Raw genomic sequence first — 22,090 nt, forward strand, 5'->3', positions numbered from 1 at the left:
TTATGATAAACTCTCCATAGACAATACAAAGATAATAGTCCAGTGAGCAGAAACTATGCTCAAAATACCATATACAGTTATTCTATTGTTCAACACTTAAATAATCTGTCTGACTACTTCTAGTCCTTGAGACTACAAATTCCCGCTGTTTGTCAGATGAGAGTCTTATGTGAAGTCTAGACACCCAATTTTGGCTATTTCTGTCCAAGACGGACTGACACCGCACCTTGTGTGGACCAGACGGGATCTTTCTCTATAAGCAAAACTCGAACAGAAGAGAAATAGTGTTAATTAGAAAACTGAGAATTCTGAGGTCGATATAATCTGGACCTTTAAACATGCTACAGATATGGTAATAAAGTCACTGGTCTTAAAATACAGTCCTATTAGACAGAAATAGGTGACTAGTATGAAATTATTCACAGACTAGATTCACTATAAGTCCAGGAATGACGCGAATAGGCCGCTCCTTCAGTGTATACAAATAGCATATACCACGGCTAGCGCCGAATGTGCTTCCTGCCTTCCTCACAATACAGCTAAGCCAGTAAAATAACCAACCTGCTCAATCCTTCCATTGTGGTAGGTTAGGATCCGGGTAACATTCTTAAACTCCGTGTAGCGGCTCACGTTGGATTTTATTAGTAGATCAATTAACGAACCTCGAGAATACAGGAGCTGCCCAGGAAAAGATCAATAAAAACAAATACATCTAAGGGGGAATTCAATTAGCCGCAATGTTCCGCTGCGCATTTTTACCGTTACTATGGTAAATTCTCAGCTCATTTTTCCTCACGCCTTTTAAAGTGCTGCATCTTACACTGTCCTTATTTAACTGTAAATTTATTCCTAGTATACTTCAAACACAACAATAAGACAACAGGTTAAATGGATGAACCTCATTCATAAGCAGCAGTCCTCACACAGGTTAGTCTAGTCCTATGAATGCTCTGATTGGCTGCAGGTTGGCCTAGTCCTGTGAATGTTCTAAGGCTCTGATTGGGTACAAGTTGGTCTAATCCTGTGAATGTTGCAGTGATCTGGTTGGTGTAGTCTAGCTTGTGTCATGGGTACTACTAAGAAAAATGCAAATTTATAAAATTTGGTCACGTCCACTGAATCCCATAAGCCGTTTCCAATTTTGAACCATAAACTCTCATATATGCACAAAGCAGAGGTCCGTCCTACACACCAACCTTTGAAACTAGGTCAATGTTGAATCTCCGTCCTTCCCTGACAATATCAGAATACTTGATGGTTTTCTGGGGGTCTCTCTGGCATGCTGAAGGAGAGCTTGGTTCTGTCTCACAGGCCGGGACGGTGACATCACTGGGTTCTGTCTCAGAGGCCGGGACGGTGACATCACTGGGTTCTGTCTCAGAGGCCGGGACGGTGACATCACTGGGTTCTGTCTCAGAGGCCGGGACGGTGACATCACTGGGAATCTGGTCACTTCCTGCGGACTCTTCGTGGTCACTGCTGGCTGCATTCTCTGGCTCATGTTTGTCCTGGACCTCTGATGGAACATCCGGCTGGTCAGTGGCTGGAGTCTCCGGTGGAGCACCTTCACCGGTGGAGTCCGTTACTGTGGATTCCGTAGTCAAAAGCTCCGGATTCACACCGAGGGCACCAACTTCCTCCACATCTCCCAATTCTTCATTCCTGTAAACAAAATAACAGATTTACCACTAACAGAACCAGATGGGTTATCTCCCATTTTATACTCCAGCATGGATTCATTATAAATACAAAAAGCATAACATGAAAACTAAACAGAATGCTGAAAAAGAGCAACATTTCACCATGCAATAGGACATAGAGATGACTGCATATATACAGAAAAATAAACAGTATACCAATCCCCAATACATTAAGATCCATTCATTCTGCTGGCTGATATAATATTAAGCTTGTCCGTTCACTAGGTACTTATGATATCATATAATCTCATGAATATTGAGTACACAGACAAACTCTCTGCATGTAGGTGACTGGGACATATGTTTAGAATATAGTTTTATTGTTATAGTTTAGCACCACTGAAAAAAAAAACAATTATATGTGTACTTGTCATGGAATTATACAAAATAAAACATTAACAGTATCCTTTAGCGCTGGTTGACTCTGTTGTCATTGTGTAGTCCGCACAGCGTTCGTTCTCTATGTGTAAAGTCAACGTTAAACACCAAACTATTGATAAGTTTTTCTTGCAGTACCATGGCAAACAACAGTCATTGTAAATATAGAAGGTTATGGTGAGATCCACAGTTTATATTGAATGACACATGTTGGAGATACTAAATAAAACACTTCATTTGAAATGAATGAATTGGCAGCATTTGCGGTCTGAGCGGAGGGAACTGTCAGTCACTTGCAGGAAAGAGCAGAGTGATTGACAGTTACCTCCGCTTACAGCACAAATGCTGCACTGTGCATTAAAAAGTAATCAATTAAAAAACTAGCAGCGTACCCCATCCCCAAATCCTCAGCCAACTCCAGCTCAACACAGCCGTGGCTGATCTTCACCATATCAAATAGACCAGGAGTATGGGGTCTTCCATGTTATGTAAAAGCTAACTCTAGGGTGGTCCGTGCAGGATAAGCGCTCTTTGGGGAGGGCCGCAAACTAGTAAAGAGCTGAAGCTTATCCCAATCCTTGGGCTAAGTGGCCAGGGTAATTAACAAGACTGGGACCCCTTGTGCACCAGCTTTGACACCCCAGTGCTCCCAGTATAATGTATCAAATAAATTCTCATTTTCTTCTTTCTTGATTTGATGAAAAGTTCTAATAAAAAAATTATCCCAAAAAACCCTGAAAAACTGCCATAAAACCCGACTCAACTGCTCACAAAAAACGACACTGCTATTAGATCTCAATCCACCGACACAATGAAGACGCCTTAGATGACATATCTGAGCAGCCCCGTGTGTAGACAAGGTTTTGGTAATCTGTGGCTCTCTAGAAAGGCATGCTGGGAATTGTAGTTCCACAAAAACTGGAGAGCCGCAGGTTGACTTTCCATTGTGCATCCACTTTACGGATCTCTCCGTTTCCTGACACCGCTGCTAAATGTGCCCAGTGTAAAATGATTTTTCTGCCTAATCTATCTACCCTCAGAAACTCAATTACGCCTTTGATTTGCAGGAAGAAGGAGAGACTAATCACGGTGATGAATCGCGCAGACAGAGGATTCTCTCTCTCAAAAAAAAAAGAAGGTGATATTTCTTCTCAATTCACATCTATATTACGAAGATGAAAAAGTGAGGCAAGGGTCATTAATATTAATTTCTACTACAAGATATAATTATTAAGAGGAAAAAAAAGGGATTTTATGGGAAAATAAACCATAAAACCTAATTAAGCGGATGGGGTCTCTCAGTCGTAGCCAGCTGCTTCCATCATAATGTAAATATAAGAATTAATCTAACAGAGGAGATGAGAGGAGCTGGGGGGACGAGATCCGGTTCTAGCGCGGCCACACGCCTGTGCACCCCTTAAACACCAATCGAGTGACTGTGGTTACTCCAGATGGCTAATACAGAGACACAGCAGCCGGCCGGTCTAAGAGGGATAAGTTGCGGTGATCGGAAACAGGCATGTTGACCGCTAATGAAATGTTTCAACGTCAGAATCTCCTTTAGATGCTCAATGAACTTTTATTTACTGCTGTCAAATTAGCAAAACATACCATGCTTTTGAAGGAGAAAATTCAGTTTAATGAAGATCAGCATAGTGACCAACTAAAGGCTAAAGGAAATCTTTGACAAAGGGGTGAAGTGAGACAACCAGAACATGTTGTAGTCTGTACGCTGCAGGAAGGTGTTTTTCCAGAGCATGGAAGACCAGGATTCCAGGTCATGCTGGGAGTAATCTCCTACACTCCTAGAAGACTTTGTCCCAGGTACCATTCTCAGGCCAGCTCTGTCTGGAGAACGCACAATGATTAATAAGTCCAAACCTTTCCCCAAAAATACAGAAAGGAGGCGACATTAATCATTCTAACAATGTTCTCCACCTATGGCCCAAATGACCAGGGGTGTAACCCCAACATATAGCAGTATATAGTGGCCAGAACCATTGTGCTGAGATGAAAGTTAGCTGGAGACATGACCTCTGTTTACTGATCTCTAGAAGACACACAGAGCCCGGGGAGAACTCTGTGCTGTATTCTGCTCAGTCATCTGATAAATCCCACAGAACACAAACCACCTCACTAAGAGATACAGAACCGGTGCCGCATGACTGAGGAACGTACACTTCCCACGGCGTAAACCAGACTGTCGCCATAGTCGCTGGGCCGGACAAAACAAAATACAGGAAAGGTGGCTGGTTTGTTTTTAATTTAGGTTAATGCTGTCGGGTTAATGAAGATTTCAGGTGGATAACATGCTCGGTGCACGATTTTCTGCTGAACACGCTCAGGATTTGTTTTCTGCCTCGTTGAACGATCACTTTTCGTGTGTAATAGCGGGGAGATGCGGCACAGAAAATCGACCTTATAAATAGGAGTCTTGGGGTTTATTCTGCTATTTATTTTTTAAAAGGCTGCTTGTCCGTGTGTTTCCTTATTTGTACCGTACAAGAAAAGGGATGCGACGTTCCAATGAGCAGATGATGAGGTCTGTGTTATAGAAGCAAATTAAGGAACGTAAGAGGATCAGTCAGCATCATCTTTTGTCTGATCAATCAGGTGGGGTAACAAAGCTTAGCTATAACATTTACAGGCATTTTTTGGCCTGCTCTCCTTGTGTGTTTCAAGACCCCTAATGTAGCACAAATATTATGTAAAACTGGGCAACATCTGGTTGCGATGTTACTTAGTCAACAATTTTGGAGACCATACCTATTTATGTGCTTAGAACTGAGGTCCAATGAACAGCACCGTGTGTAGTGGATCAATAGCCCCAATGTCTGTGCTTGACGCGTTTCGCTGGGAGATTGGCCAGTTCATCACAAGTACGCTATACGACACTGCGGTGCTGCAATATATATTTTTCCTGCTTATTTCTATTGCTGGCAAACAGACTGCCCTTTTCTATGGCGCTACAACCCTGCTAATTCCTAAGAGTAAACTTGAACAAACTCAGCACAATTACGTCCTTCAAGCATTTTGACTTAACAATAACGTACAGTGATTAATGTGCAGTATAAGGGGCATATAGCTGCTTAGGACTGTCTGCATCAGAACAACGCTTTGAATATACAGGTGAGCAGGACTGAGAGCAGATCCAGAGCAGCGTTTTAAAGCGTCCCAAATGGAACGTCGGTGGATTAAACCCCTGAGTAACTGGGAGATATCTGGTTGTGATGTCATTGTCGTGAATAATTTTGGAGAAAAGCATCATCTTTTATTTAATTCTCCCACCACTCCTGACCCCGGTACGTCTCACCTCACATTAAACATTAGAAACGTATTTTCTCCTTTTCGAGATGGGTTATAGCAATCAGCTGTCTTCTGCCTTCTCGTTTTATATCTTTTGATAGTGGATTTATGAGTCCTCTATAGTCTATTACAGTGGTTCCAAACTTTTGCAGTTTGCGGCACCCTTAGAGTCTCCATAATTTTTTCAAGGCACCCCTCCAAAATAATTACCGAGCAGTATTATTATATATATATTTTTTTCAATTATATTTCAGTCAAAGAATAATTGACAACTAACTCACACTGTTACCTCCTTCATCTCCACACACTCTGCCCCCTCTGCATCTAGTCACGCTGCCCCCTCTCACGCTGCCCCGTCTGCCCTCTCACACGCTGCCTCCCTTCACTCTGCCCTCTCTCACGCTGCCCCGTCTGCCCTCTCACTCTGCCCTCTCTAAGCACTGCCCTCTCTCACGCTGCCCTCTGCCCTCTCTCACGCTGCCCCGTCTGCCCTCTCTCACGCTGCCTCCTCTCACTCTGCCCTCTCTCACGCTGCCCCGTCTGCCCTCTCTCACGCTGCCCCGTCTGCCCTCTCACTCTGCCCTCTCTAAGTGCTGCCCGCTCTCACGCTGCCCCTCTGCCCTCTCACACTGCCCCTCTGCCCTCTGACGCTGCCACTATGCCCTCTCTCACGCTGCCCCTCTGCCCTCTCTCACGCTGCCCCTCTGCCCCCTCTTATGCTGCCCCGTCTGCCCTCTCTCATGCTGCCCCTCTGCCCTCTCACGCTGCCCCCTCTCACGCTGCCCTCTCTCACGCTGCCCCGTCTGCCCTCTCACTCTGCCCTCTCTCACGCTCCCACTCTCCCCTCTCTCACGCTGCCTCCTCACACTCTGCCCCTCTCACTCTGCCCCTCTGCCCTCTCTCACGCTGCCCCCTCTCACTCTGCCCTCTCTCAGCTGCCCCCTCTCACGCTGTCCCCGCTGCCCCCCTATCTCTTTGCCACTCTCTCTGCCCCTCTCACTCTGCCTTTGCCTCTCTGCCACCGTCTCTCACTCTGCCCTCCTCTCACTCTGACAGTCTCTCGCCCTTTCTCTATGCTCCTCTCTCACTCTGCCCCCCTCCGCCGCGGCCAGCCAAAGGAAAAAGAAAAAAAAAAAATTTACCAATCCGCGCGGCGCAAAACACAGACAATGCAAGTGTTCATTCAGTGCCAGAAATGGTTTCTCTTTATATTGGAATTTAAAGTTTGGTCTTGAGAAGGGATTCTGGGCACCTGTACTACATTTTTAAGCATTATTCTGCAGTGTGGCACATCACATATGATACAAAAAAACTTCATAGTGCATGAAAGGGTTAAAGCAGCGCCTGCGACCAGCCAGAGGAAAAAGAAAAAAAAACGAAAAAAAACCCAAAACTTACCAATCTGCGCGGCGCCGGGACCCAGCATCCTCCTCTCTCCTGCAGCTTGTCACTGATTGTCGGGCGCGCTGCAGGAGAGAGGAGGATGCTGGGTCCCGGCGCCGCGCAGATTGGTAAGTTTTGGGGTTTTTTTCTTTTTCCTCTGGCTGGTCGCGGCACCCCAGTGACAGCGCCGCGGCACCCCTGGGAGCCGCGGCGCACTTTGGGAACCGCTCGTCTATTAGATAAGACCACACAATCTCTGCTTTCTTGTTGATCAATCTCCTATTTGAGGTCCAGTCTTGTTTGCTTCTCTCGTTTTCTTGGTATATGTTGCATTATTCAAAATGAAGATATAGATATATATATATATATATATATATATATATATATTCCGCATCATCACCATTTATTTATATAGCGCCACTATTTCCTCAGCGCTGTACAGAGAACTCACATCAGTCCCTCTCCCATTGGAGCTTACAGTCTAAATTCCATAACATACACACACAGACAGACCAGGGCCAATTAACCTACCAGTATGTTTTTGGAGTGTGGGAGGAAACCAGAGCACCTGGAGGAAACCCACGCAAACACGGGGAGTATATATATATATAGATAGACAGAAATAGGGAGTGTGACTCTGCACACTCCTGTGACAGTGTTATAGAACAGTGAGACGTCCTGCGACATAACAGATCGAGAGGCGCCTGACAACCTGCTGCAGATTGGGAAGTTATTCTACATTTGCCAGAAATTAGGACACAGTCCATTAACACAGTAACAATGTCCGCGATATGTCTGTATGCTGTACAAGTTATCCTGGGATAACATCGCTCTTTCCTACACAGAACACTCCCTCTGCCACACTCTGTCCTCAGCAGACGTTTCCTTCGGTGTTATTTCCGACAGTTGCAGGAATGACACATTACACAATGTAGAAGATTGATTGTTTACATAAAATAACAAAATCGGCATTTGCTTCAGAAGTGCCATCCTGTTCCCCGGCACTACCTGGGCCGTCCGGCTTTATGTGGAGCGGTCATAATATTTATGACCAAATTTCCTCAAGGACTCTGTAGCCACAAAGCTCGGGAAGAATATTACAGAGAATAAACAACACCTGTTACTGTTCAATGCACCAATAAATATGGACTCTTTGTAATTTGAATTTCACTTGACGGTGTCAGTTGTCAATGTGAAGGCAGCATCTGTGTGTTATACAAAGTACTGGTGACGCTGAGACATGAAGTCTGCTGGGTGCGAGTACGGCTTGTCTGTAGCCGTCCTGCGGATCTCTCAGACATTGCTCGGATTCAATACATACTGTAAAGTACAAATAATTATTCTAGAAGTCACCGAGCTGCAAAGTAATTATATAAAAGGCTGCAGACAAGGACCAGTGTGAACAAACCTTGCATGTTTTAATCCACACATCATGCGTGTTCGCCAGGTATGAATGAATGTAGTTAGGCGCAGGAGAAACGCCTAATCATCACAAAGCGCAAGATGGGCTGGAAACTTACAGAGCACGAACAGCTGATTCCACTGAAACGTCACATAATTATCATCAATACAAGTTGTGCAACATAATCTATAAGCAGCAACAGAACTACGCCACCTACTGGTCACTATTATGAACTATCACACATTCTTAATTTTTTTTTATTAAACGGGATATAACAGCCCCAATAAAGGTAAGAAGAGGTAATACATTACAGACACTAAAACAGTGATCACAATATACAACCGCACAAACAAAACCTCTTTAAAGCGTTGCAGATGGACACAATATATCAGAAGTAAATCGCTAGAAGTAGCAAAGATGTATCACTCTATTCAGGAACAAAATAGCCCCATGTACCGGTGTTTCAGCATAATGCATTTATTTCATTCTCCCGTCTCTCCTGCCCCTGGTACGCCTTATACCTGCACCTCTCATTAAACATTAAACACTGTGGCACCTTACAAATCTATGATAATAATAATAAATGCAATAACGGTTTGCAGCCGATGGTAACAATCACTTGGATCCTCTCTCACCACGGAATCAGTGCGAGCTGCATCCATGGTAAAGGATCCCAGTGACTAAGGACCACTGGGGTTACATCGCAGAGTAGCGATCCACTGACGCTTTCCATCGCTCAGGTCACTGGTGTGGACGAGCGCAGAGAGATCTCTTGTCTGCAAACATTATTAACACTACTCACTCACATGCATTTTACAACTACTTCCAAAGAAACTTTTGGTGAAATCTGCTAAGTAATTATAGGATAAATACATCATAAATCTGTGCTTTAGTCAGAAAAACAATCTGATAGAACGTTGTCTTACCTGGAATAGGAGAAAACTTCTATGTTCTGGATGGTTTTATCCCGCTGGTTCAGGAGAATCTGTTCTGCATTCTCTGAGATGTTTTCCTCACTTGTTGTGTTGTCATCGGTGCTAAGATCTCGTTGCTGGGAATATAAAGAAGAAGAAAGAGAGATTAAACAGTATATATATATATATATATATATATATATATATATATATATAGTAGGATATAAATGGTAAAGGGCGGCGCCTTCAGGTGTATATAATATATATAAACATATAAGCACAAATGTACACAGAAATAGTCCAGAGTAGTTAGAACAGGACGGTGTCTGTATCTGCACCACAGATGGCTATAGATCACTGTAGTACAGGATAGATATATTCAAAAGTTGATCGTGCAGAATAAATAGAAGTGGTGTGCGTACCAGATATATAAAATCAAACCGCTTATCTGTATAGTAGCTCCTTAGAATTCCCGGAGTATGATCTGCAACCAATTCTCCTTAACGATGGATAAAATGTATGTTCTAAAACAACCGCGACACCAAACTTATCCGCTCATCATATAAGGAAATATATAAAAAGCCATATGGTGTAATATTTTTCACATGAACATTTTATTCAAATATAGCATTAAGAGTACAAACTCACAATATATATGCTTTAAAAAGGCTTATCTGTAAGTGACTGGTCTGCAGTCTCATCCCCCTGTATAGTAGAAGTCTCTCAGCAGGCTCCACACAGAAGCTCAGTGCAGGATATTCTAATGGTATGTGTCTCAGGGTGTAGCAGTACAGCCAGTGGTCTTTCAGATGTGGTGTAGGGGCTCAACGCGTTTCGTTCATTCAAAGAACTTCATCAGGAGTAGTATATATATATATAGATAGATATATACATACACATATACATACAACGATACAAATACAAGGGTATGCTGGGGCGACAACCCTACGCTTTGTCTGTGCAGTAGTGGATGTACGTCCGTCACCTGATATTGGAATGTATATTGATGAAAGATAGAGAGTAAAGCCCACTAGAGATATTTTGTAAATTCAAAGCAAGAAGATCCTGTGTGTGCTATGATGCGTCCTGTTTTCTGCTCTCTCATCAGAAAATGTTACATTTGTATCATAACAATAACTATGATCACTTTTCCGACATTCTCCATTTAGTCACTTTTTGTGGCTGTTTTCCTGTTATTATTGAAGTGTAAGTTCCTTCTTCCCACTGACGGGCTTATTTACAGGAATACAGAGTTATACATCTATTATCTTTATAACTTGCAAGTGTGATAGACAGATAGGGTAAACATTGAGAGGGTGGTATAAGAATTACAACATTTTTCTGTGTTAATTTAATTTGGTACATCAGAAGCAATCTGCAAGTATGGAGCCCTGTACCAGGAATGTGACTGTCTGAAATCTAATTTATTTGTTCATAAATGAGTCACAACAAACAAAAACCTATTGTAAAGCATGAAAGCTTGTGTGGGTGCATTAAAATCTGCTTTTACATCACAATATGCCAAAATCAACCCCAATCAGATCATCATCATATTTATATAGCGCCACTAATTCCGCAGCGCTGTACAGAGAACTCATTCACATCAGTCCCTTCACCATTGGAGCTTACAGTCTAAATCCCCTAACACACACAGACAGAGACTAAGGTCAATTTAATAGCAGCCAATTAACCTACCAGTATGTTTTTGGAGTGTTGGAGGAAACCGGAGCACCTGGAGGAAACCCTCGTGTGATCTGCACGATAATAATTACACAGGTGTGTACTCACCTTGAGGGACTGTACTGGCCGGAGTTTTGGGCAGCACTTTTAACTAAGCCAGTGACAACTTCTGCGTTCTGCATTCATTATTAAGGTAATAAGCTTTTACTGATAATCGCAAACTTACCTTGTAGTCTTCAATCCAGGTCTGTAACCCAGAAAATGTGAAACTGGCCCAGTTCCCAGCATAATAATTTCTCCTGCAAGATACAAGAATAGGTCTTACGTTAAAAGGATCCAATAAAAAAAGTACTTTGTAATTAATCTCAAACTGTCCGAGAGAGTTAAAGTATCTGATGATTTGTATTTGAAGAGAATTATAAATGTACAGACAGAGGATTCACTTAGAACTCATCTCGGAGTAGTACAGATTGATGGTTATGTTTCTTGGCTAGATTTTGCTATAGGTGTATTCATATATCTAAATATAATACCTGGAGAAAATATATGGTATTAATGACAGTATTTAACCAAGGAGGAATTAGTTTGATGAAAGTAGCAAAACTCAGAAGTTCACAGTAAAGTACATTATTCTTTTTCTACAACTCCCATAGAGAAGACTATTATCCAATCACTGCACAGACACATTATAGCTGATTAGAAAAGTGTTAATTGTGCGCACAGGTTGAACACTTGGGATGATTTATGCTAATGAGGGAAGGAGCCGCTATGGATCTGTAGGTTGTCCAAACCTATCAAGCGTTATACAACAAAATCATATAGATACAGGATATTATATGTAAAGGGTTAACAATGTTAACAGCCCTTATGTGGCTAAATCGTGGTGTAATCAGAAATCGGGTCTATAGAACGTGTGACACAGGGGATCAGAAAGTGAACTATATGGTCCAGCATCAAATGTATTGGATGTGGTTATGTAAACGGTACTATGTGAATTTGAAATGGATAACTGAATAAATCAGTAGGTTTGCAATTATGTAACTGGCTCAAGACACAAACCTAATATATATGAACAATTTAATCTTAATAACAAAGCAGTACAAACCATAGATGACACAACAAAATCCATATAAATAAGACTAATAGTAAATAAATAAAATAAAAAGTTATAAAACAATAAAAGTCTCTGAGTTTTGTGGAAGACACAAACACTTCAGGATCGAAGACGTGACATGGAATCAGTATACAAATAGGAGACATCACAATTCAGGATTTCTCCCTTTGAAAAGGTCGGTCAATGTGACGAAACGCATTAGCGCCTCCTCATTACAGACGCTGTACAGGACCAGGAACTGTTTGTGTGTTCCACAGTGGAACGCACGCTGGGAATCTGATCTTATCATACAGGAGCCCCAGCGACACAGATCCTCTCTATACACCGGATACACAGAATTGCAAGGACTTTGTTTACTAATTACTACAGAACAGCAAATATTTGGTACCCACCATTTGGAATCTATTCTGTTTTTAATGGACTTGTGATAATTCATGTGCATCGGACTCAGAGACTTTTATCATTGTGTTGGTTTACAACTTTTTATTTTATGTTATTTATTTACGATTAGTCTTTTTGCTAATCCAAGTTCCAATGCTGCTTCCAAACTACTCTCTCTAACCTCCTCACTTGACCTCTCCCAGTGGATTGAATCCGCTACTCATCAGGATGGCCACTGTCTTGATCTTGTTTTCTCTAGACTATGCTCAGTTTCTGATTTCCTTAACACTCCTTTCCCCCTCTCGGATCATCACCTTATTAGCTACATGCTCACCCCCAGTTCTTTACCTTCCCTGGTGTCAAACTCTTCCAAGCCTCCTCGTACCCGCAGGAATATCAACTATTGAGTGTCAAGTTTTCCACCTCTCTCCAACACCTTCTCTCCCCAATTTCTACATTCTCCTCCCCTGATAGGGCATTTCCTCATTTTCATCATACCTAGTAGCAACTGCCCTTAATCAAGTGGCTCTAGCGACTCTACATACTACGTGTAGACTTCGTTGCCAACCGTGGCAAACTACAGTAGCACGAACAATGCAAAAACTCTCTCATAAAGCTGAAGGTCACTGGTGTAAATCTTGTACCTCTAATGAATTCATTACATATACTTCTATCTACCAGTCCTGTCAAAATGCTCTGGACACTGCAAAACAAACATACTTCCTATCTCTCATCTAGCGCTCAGGCTTCGAACACCAAACACCTTTTCAACAAATTTAACTCTCTTCTAACCCTGCCCCACCCCAAATCCTCCAACTACCATCAGTGCCCAGGATCTTGCTTCCTATTTCAAGGACAAAATAGATAAGATCAGACTTGAGATGTATCGTTTCCCTCGACAAGTAATCAGCTCAATTCCTTCCCAGCACCCTCTGACACTCTCTCTTCATTTGATCCCACAAATGAAGAGGAAGTTTCTACTCTCCTCTTATCTTCCTACTCTACCTCCTGTCCTCTTCATCCCATTCCCTCACAAATTGGTAGATCCCTGCCTTCTGTGCTCATTCCCCCTCTAATTAAAATCTGTAATCTCTCTCTCTCTCTCTACTGGTATCTTTCCATCACTATTCAAGCATGCAGTGTTTTCTCCAATTTTGAAAACACAAAATTCTGACTCAAACTCTCTCTCAAATTACCGCCCCATCTCCCAGCTCCCGTGCCCCTCCAAGCTTCTCGAGAGAATTGCCTACAGTCGCCTCACACACTTTCTTACAGCAAACAACCTACTGGATTCTCTTCAATCAGGCTTTCGCTCTCAACACTCCACAGAGACTGCGCTGACCAAGGTTGTCAATGACTTGATCACAGCAAAAACTGAAGGCCATTACTCTCTTCTAAATCTCCTGGATCTCTCTGCTGCATTCAACACTGTTGAGCACTCTTACCTCATACAAACGCTACAATCCCTAGGTCTTGAAGGCACTGTCCTATCCTGGTTCCCATTAACTATCTAATCGCTCTTTCAGTTTTAATTTCTCTGGATCCACCTCTGCTCCGCTTCCTTTATCACTTGGAGACCACAAGGCTCAGTCCTAGGTCCTCTGCTGTTCTCTATCTACACCCCTTTATTTGGAAAACTAATAAGCTCCTTTGGATTTCAGTATCATCTCTATGCGGATGATACACAAATTTATCTATCCTCTCCTGATCTCTCACCATCTGTGTTGTCTCACGTTACTGACTGTCTTTCTGCCATTTCATCTTGGATGTCTTCTCGCCAACTCAAACTCCATCTTTCAAAAACTGAATGGATATTATTCCAACCCAAAAACAGAAGTTTCCTGTCTGGCATCTATTTCTGTTGATAACATGACCATAAATCCCACCCCACAAGCTCGCTGCCTAGGTGTAATCCTTGATTCATAACTATCCTTAGTTCCCCACATCAACTCTATATCGAAATCATGTTACATACATCTAAAGAACATTTCCAGAATACGCACATATCTGACAGAAGACACTGCAATAACCTGAACCTTATCTCATCATCTCCCGCATCGACTATTGTAATTCCCTCCTTACTGGTCTTCCCAAAATCAGACTTGAACCCCTACAATCTATTTTGCACACAGCGGCTAGATTGATTTTCCTTGTAAACCATTATTCCTCTGCTGAGCCACTCTGTCAGTCTCTATAATGGTTGCCTGTGCTTCAACAAATCCAATATAAAATTATTCTACTAACATACAAGGCCGTCAACAAAATTGCACCGACATACATCTCCTCACTTGTCTCAAAATATCTCCCAACTCAACACCTCAACAAAATCTGCGCCTCTCTTCCACACTCATCACTTCCTCCCATTGCCGGTTACAGGACTTTTTTTCGGGCTGCACCCACTTTGTGGAATTCCTTCCCTCACACAGTAAGACTTTCCTCTAGTCTTCAAACCTTCAAGCGTTCTCTGAAAACCCCTTGGGGTCTTAGTACTCTAAATCCTTTTTTAAGGGTTTCCTCTCACACTCTAAGCACCTAGTGACAGGTTAACTGGCTGCTGACAAAAAAACAGACTGGACAACATTCTCTGGAAAGTGCTGCCTAATCTGGCGACACTATAATACATAAACAATTATAAACAAAATAATTATAGAAGAAAAAAACCCAAAACATTTTAGGGTGCACTACTTGCTATATATTCTGTGCCCAATGATTACGTGTGACGGGTTCAGTTTACTGATACTAAAGAGCTGTGCAGCTTGCAGACAGGATTCAGGAGAAATTCCCGGAGGTAGCGGTCAGCGCTGGATCGCCGTTACAGGGTCAGTATGGTTAAATATTCTCTAAAGGGGTGTAGGATGGGGAACCGTGGAGGCACTTAACCGAATAAGCGCTAACGATGCTTCTCGCTGCCAGCACAGCGCACATGTAACATAACTAGAAGAGGAACTAGTTGGAGAACGATCTCTGTAGGGAAACTATTACTGTTTGGGGGATTTATATGAAGAAAATAGAAACGGACATTCCCACAAGATCATTTCAATCTCCTCTATTTGGCTTTGGAAACCTGAACTAGAAACTTACACTCATGACAAGTCACAGACAATACGGGAAATGGGATACCAGAAATGCTGCTAAACAAAGACCAATATTACTAGTGGGAACTAAATACATTTTTAATAATGAAGAATAAAAGTAACACAATCAACGTTCCTCCCGCCGGTTTACCGTTAGCTGGACCGATTGCGGCCTGAACGTCGTCTCTCCGCCGTTTGAATTGCAAATTACTTTTCTAAATCACTTAATGTCTATTCTTGAGATTTCACATGTCAACATCTCATTAATAACTACAGTCAATGTGGTTTTCTGAAGAGAACCACAGGCTACAGTTATTGAGATGGATCGCTGGCACACACCAACGCGCCTCCTTCAATTACCATTTGGCAGAAGCTGACTTTAGTTTCCAATCAGTCGGCAGGAATTTATGACAACCAGGCAATCAAGGGCCTATTCTGAATAAGATTAGCTGCTGCTGATGGCGAGGATGCGGCCGGAGACATAAATCAACAAAGGTGATGCTCAGTGCTCTTTAATGGACCTTGTGCGCCAACAGTTACTGGCACTGTACGACATCGGAGACTACAGGTATAATTGTGTATGGGCTATAAAGTGGCAAAGTTCTGCACAAACAGCAAAACCATTATTATGTTATGAAGGGATCCATGTGTCCTTTTATTCAGTGAAGTTATTATAATAAATCTGGTGGTTGCAGTGTTATAAGGCTACATACCCAGAGGCCTTTGCTGCTTCTGTTACACAGATCTCAGAATAGTGATTCAATAATCAATATAAATCAGGGCTTACAGGACCCATAACAACGGTCTAACACTTTCTGGTGCTTCCAGTGTAACGTAAGCGCAGTCCTTGGCGCAATCTTTCCTTGTCATGTGGTGAGCACAACAAGCAGGTGTATAATCACCTGTGAGGTGTACCCCGAAATATGCATCTCAGCTCAAGACTGATCCCCGTTTTGCAAACAATTTCCACATAATTAATATTTCAGCAGGTCACTATTTAGGATTATTATCCCAACTGCACAATTTTTCATTAAACATGAATTGCGCTGGAGGAGGAACTGACTGGGCACAGACGCTGGGTTCTGCCGTCATTCTTGAATCAGACAGTGTAGCCATACATTAATATAGCGGGAGAAAGTTCTCAGTTCTTGGCCCTTTACATCACCTCTTGTCTTGGAGGACTAGTCCGCACATACAGCCTCCAGTACCACCTCTACGTTGATGACACACAAATCTATATTTCTTCTCTTATCCTTCTGTACTATCTTATGTAACTGTCATTCTGCTATCTCCACATGAATGTTCCAACGCTACCTAAAGCTTAACATGTACAAAACAGATCTTATTATCTTCCCTCCTGCCTCAAATCTCCCTCACTGTCAATAACACCACAATTTCCTCAGTCTCCCAAGCCCGCTGCCTTGGTGTCACACCTTACTACACCCTCTGCTTTATTTCTCAAATCCAGACTCTCTCCCAGTCCTGTCGACTCCACCTTAAAAAACATTGCCAAAATACGCCCTTTTCTTACTCAACATGCTACCAAAACTCTTATCCCTTCTCTCATCATCCCCTGTCTTGACTATTGCAACCTCCTGCTATCTGGCACCCATATATCAACATTTCAATCCATCCTAAATGCTACGGCAAGACTGATCTTCCTTTCTCACCGCTCCACATCTGCTGCACCACCTTGCAAATCCCTACACTGGCTCCTGTGTCCTCCAGAATTCAATTAAAATTACTCACTCTTATCTACAAAGCCCTCACCAACAACACCCCTGCATACACCTCAAATCTCATATCAAAATACTCCCCCTCCCACTGTTTTAGATCTACCTCTGACCTGCGCCTTGTCTCGTCTCTGGTAACCACCTCTCACTCCCACCTACAGGACTTCTCCCGTGCTTCTCCCCACTTATTCCCTACCACGCTCAATAAGACTTTCCAACAGCTTTCAAATCTTTAGATGCTCTTTGAACACCCATTTCTTATTTAGAGGTGACCTTATCCTCGATAACACTATTCACACTAATGCACCCTCACAACTATCCCAATCTCAACTCTGAAATACATTTACTCCTCTTGTTCCAGCTGTGCCCTCTTCCCTTTAGAATGTAAGCTCTCTAATGAGCAGGGTCCTCCATACCCTTTGTTTTCATGTCTGCATTTATTTTGTCTACCTTGTATGTCCCTGTTTTATGTATGTCCTGTTTTCCCTACTGTACGGCGCTGCGGAGCACTGTGGCGCCTTACAAAACTACGATAATAATAATATAACAGTGAAGAAAACTGAAACATTTCATGAAATTGCTAAATAATACGTCCCATTAAACAAGTTACAGCAGAATAACTTACGCATCGAGATGCAGAACCCGCTGTCCGATGCGAGAACAGGCAGCCGCGACGATGGACTCTGTCAGTCCTGCGGAAATAAGAACATTTTTATCGGGTTTAGAAGGTAGAACTGCGCTGGATTATGGAGAGGCAGGGTACATGCAGAGTGACGGGAGCTCTAATGCCATCGATGTTTAATTTTACTTTCTAGCAAATTGTTCAAACAGTATAACTGTAAGAGTCTCTGGGAACTGAATAAGCCTCAGACCTCCATCCCACCGCTCGCCCTATACTCATAGCCGAAAACCTCCTGGCAGCCAGGAAATCTACAACATACCGAAGAGGAGGGAGGACTTTACACATAAAGAAATATCAAATATTAAAATAATGCATTGTAATGTTTATGCTGAATTTAAACTCAAACAGAAAGAGATGGTAAATTGCACTTTCTTGCTTATCCTTAACTTTGAGAACAACGCAGTTTATTCAAAACAACTTTCAAATTACTCACTGAACACTGCCATATTTCTGCAAGCCTCCATCCCACATCCCAAGTGTCTAACATGGATCAGTAAATACACCTCTGTTAGTTCAGTGTAAGCCGATTGTGGTGTTAAATATCTTTCACTGGTTTGGTCACTATTTGAGCATAGCTTCTGCATTATCACCTAAATGTTACATGATGCGGAGCACAGACAATTACACAATAGTGTTCAGGAACGGCTGCACAGCCGAATCAATGAGCGATATAACCATACATGTATGACCAAACAGCAGCCAGATCACATGTCACTGCATTATGGGCTCACACGGGGATAGGAGACTTAGGGGTAGATTTACTATAACCTCTATAAAGGAAAAGTGGAAGTGTTGCCCATAGCAACCAATCAGAGTCTAGCTGTCATTTCCTAGAATGTATTAGAGAACAATGTACATATTTTAGGTCAGATTAATGTTTGCAAACAATTTCTTCTAGTATATTATATTTATATATAGAAACATAATGGTGCTTCTATAAAGCAGCTGACAGTTTAATAATAAACATTACAGCAGCATCTCACAGTATCAGTAAGAAGATAGTAAGGAGTTAATCTGGCTAATGTCATGCAGGTAACGCCGATTGTGCACTTAGAGTGTTATTAGAAAATTGCTCCGCACGGATTAGGACATTATTTTCGCTGTGGTCCTTTTAATCTGCGTTAAACTTGTGTGAGTGAGATTTGTTGGGACCTGGTAGGGGATGGTACAGATTAAATTAAAATCTAGTGGAGACCGCTGTAGCAGCAAAGGGGGGACAAACTTTATATTAACGCCCTTGGTTTTGGAATGAGCTGTTCAACAAACACACATGTATATAATATCCGGACGTCCACATACTTTTTTCTGCAGAAAGAACGCACCCATGCGATCTGTAACATGTGTCTAAGTAGCAATTAGGGGTCTCCCAGCGTACCAACGTTCTGAGCTGCGGCTGCCGCAGTGGGAGTGGCTTCCAGGCTGCACAAATTCTATGTCAGTCATTTCATAAGTGGGTGAGAGAGGGTGAACACGAAGTGTGCTGGACCTTTTGTCACCCAACAAACAAGAACTGACACACGTCAGCATGTAACACCATCACACTAAATATACAGCTTTTCATTTGTTTTTACTTTTGTGTTTAGTTCTAATTTAAAGGTGCTGTAACTTACATTAACTAAATAAGCCTCATTCATGACACGAGAGCTCTATAAGGGATAAAAGGATTTGGGGCAAGAGAAGTCGAACAATGGCAACTGTACAATTAGGGATCTGATAAAGGAAAACATGGCCACACCAATTAGACTGAATCCTCCAATCTGTACAGTGCATTGCTGTTACCAAGGAGACTGCAAGACCATCATTCAGGCTTCTGCATTGCCTACGCTCCTTGTCTATTCCAGAGTAATACAAGACAGAGCAGCAGCCCCTCACAAACAGCCTACAAGGTCGTGATTCAGACAGCTTGCTGGACAGATTCATTAATTTAAGCAATTTTATTTCTAATTCAGTAATGCAATATGCTTCATTACATAATACCATCCAACAACAGGTTTACTTGTTCTATGAGAATAAGAACAACAGATGTGTAGTAGCAGAGATTGATATTCTCTTCCCAATGAAAGGTTAAATTCAGTGAAATGTATCCACCTTTTTCACACCTACTTGCCAGCGACTCAATTAAATGTCAGCTCTCCGGAGCGGAGTTATCAGAGCCTTACAAGTATTTCCCAAACTGCAATATGATCGACATACGTCAGACAGGAACCAACCTGGACCTCGCTAACATCATTCCACAAAGGAATTTATTTATTAACAAATAAAACATTTCTCAGGATTTCTTCCATATTATTTCATTTCGCTCAAATAAAAATTTTCTTTAGGTTTTTTTCCCCCGCCTGATAGATTTTCATAACCAAACTGGAATCAAAAATGGATTTTTCTTAACATTGTACTTACAGAACCCAAACATAAAATAAAGTACTTACAGCGGTGCTCCCCGATAGAACAATAAATAATACATTCCCTGACAGAGTTCTGATGACCTGGCGGCTCGAGCGCTTTCAGCCAAAATCGGATGAAACCATAAATCATTCTCTACTTTACAGAACGTTTCAAAATGGATTCCTGCCTTCTACCTTGAAAGTCGTTTCATCTGTAATTTATACCCGCGGACATCAGAACGGAAGGGAGATTGCATAGAGGAGGAAAATTTACTGTGACTGCATTTATAATAGAATAACTGCCTCGCATTTACATTATCCACAATTACAAGTCGGAAGAATTGGCATCTGATAATTAGTCACACGTGACGAATGCCAAATAATCCCGCAGAAAAATCATTGTCAAATGCGACTTATTGTGTCCCTCAGTTATCCATTATTAATTGAATAAATGATGTATTACTGGCTGCAGCTATCAGAGTACAAGTTGGAGCTAATGACTAATGAATGATATCTGTAAGGAAGAGACGCAGGGAAACATAGTATCACAGTGCAGTACAAGGGGGCATTAGTAAAGTCCTCGTTTCTTAGTCTACCCTTATCCAAATAAGCTTTGCCTTGCAATTAGCCTAAATAATAAGAGTTCATGCATTACCTTGCCTCATAGCGGCATATATTACGTAGCATTATATATTATCCTTTTTTAGTTAGCATTGTACAGAGAAATACACACACACTAGTCTTCTAACCTGCTGAATTTACACTCTAAAGGCCGGATTCATCTTCAAACGCAATGTGGATGCAATTTGCATTTTAAAAAAAGAAAAATGGACGTAACTTGCACACATGTACGTCCGTATTTAAATACAAGCGGACCTCAAGAAACGTTTCCATTTGCATCTGGGTATAAATACGCTTTGACCATACATTACGTGCCGTATGCAGACCGTGCAGGATACACACATGTATATGTGCAGTATAAACGGAACGTATGCAAAAAAAATATATATTTTATATAATTAATTTACAATTATTAATCAGGATGTTGTTAATGTGCACTGTAAAATGCATTTTTATTGTTTGTCTTACTTGCAAACACATGTGCTGTCATGGACAAGTGCAGTCATCACTATCAGTCGGCACTTACACCTGCGCTGTAGCTGGTGCAAATGATGCAGCTAAAAAAACACGTAGCTAAAAAGACGCCATGATCAGAAGAATGTGCGTGCGCCCGACCTTGGCAAGACCTTACTGTACGCTGCCTTCCTGCGTCCGCTCCGTCCGTCCCCTTCAAGATGTAGGCAGTCGGACTTGTCATTTGCGTTTGGACATGAATCGGACGCGACCGCGTTCACCGACGTGACGGCCGTTTCTGAGCAAGCGCAGAGCTATGTCAAGATGAATACGCGATACACCGAGGCCGTTTGTGACTCTAAGTCAATAAGCGATAACAAGACATTTTATTTTTAGAACACTGATTAAAGAGCACAAACTTTTGTTTAAAATCACAGAATGTGACTGTGCCCCCATTAACTTGGCCAAACAAAACCTATGAAAGAGCCCAAATATTATTCTACATCTTTATTATGCCTGACAAAGACCTCCAAGGCTTGCCATTCAGATTTATTCCGCTTTCCCAGCGTGTGCTAAATGTACATATCCAGAGAAATGATGACACCTTTGCAGAATTACTTCTATTAATATGTTTTACTGAACATTTCCAAAATAATAGAGCAAAATAAATCCTACTAATAAATAGGACGCATTTCCCCCTTATCCAGAGAACGTTATCGCTCCAGTGTAATCCTCAGGTTACCGGGAGCTGGCGCAATCTGAAGGCTGCCTAATGATACGACTGACGGATGCGCCCGTCCTCTGACTGTGACAAGATAAAGTAAACAAACTTTCCAAAAGTTACACTCTTTTTCTAATCATTTAAACAGCGTTGGAGCTCCGCACATT

The 22,090-nt window shown here is 42.0% G+C and overlaps 1 protein-coding gene across 1 annotated transcript in view; it reads right to left on the reverse strand.

Annotated features, from left to right (window-relative positions):
- CHM (CHM Rab escort protein) overlaps positions 1 to 22,090 on the reverse strand; it is a 75,000-nt gene that overhangs the window by 47,318 nt on the left and 5,592 nt on the right. The window contains exons 2-6 of the mRNA XM_075186231.1: positions 17,691 to 17,757; positions 10,990 to 11,062; positions 9,096 to 9,220; positions 1,197 to 1,662; positions 562 to 678 (exon numbers count right to left, since the gene is read on the reverse strand). Of these exons, the coding sequence (XP_075042332.1) occupies positions 562 to 678; positions 1,197 to 1,662; positions 9,096 to 9,220; positions 10,990 to 11,062; positions 17,691 to 17,757 (848 nt within the window). The remainder of the gene's footprint in view (positions 1 to 561; positions 679 to 1,196; positions 1,663 to 9,095; positions 9,221 to 10,989; positions 11,063 to 17,690; positions 17,758 to 22,090) is intronic.

The sequence above is a fragment of the Mixophyes fleayi genome, chromosome 9 (assembly GCF_038048845.1).
Source record: "Mixophyes fleayi isolate aMixFle1 chromosome 9, aMixFle1.hap1, whole genome shotgun sequence".
NCBI classification, from domain to species: domain Eukaryota; kingdom Metazoa; phylum Chordata; class Amphibia; order Anura; family Limnodynastidae; genus Mixophyes; species Mixophyes fleayi.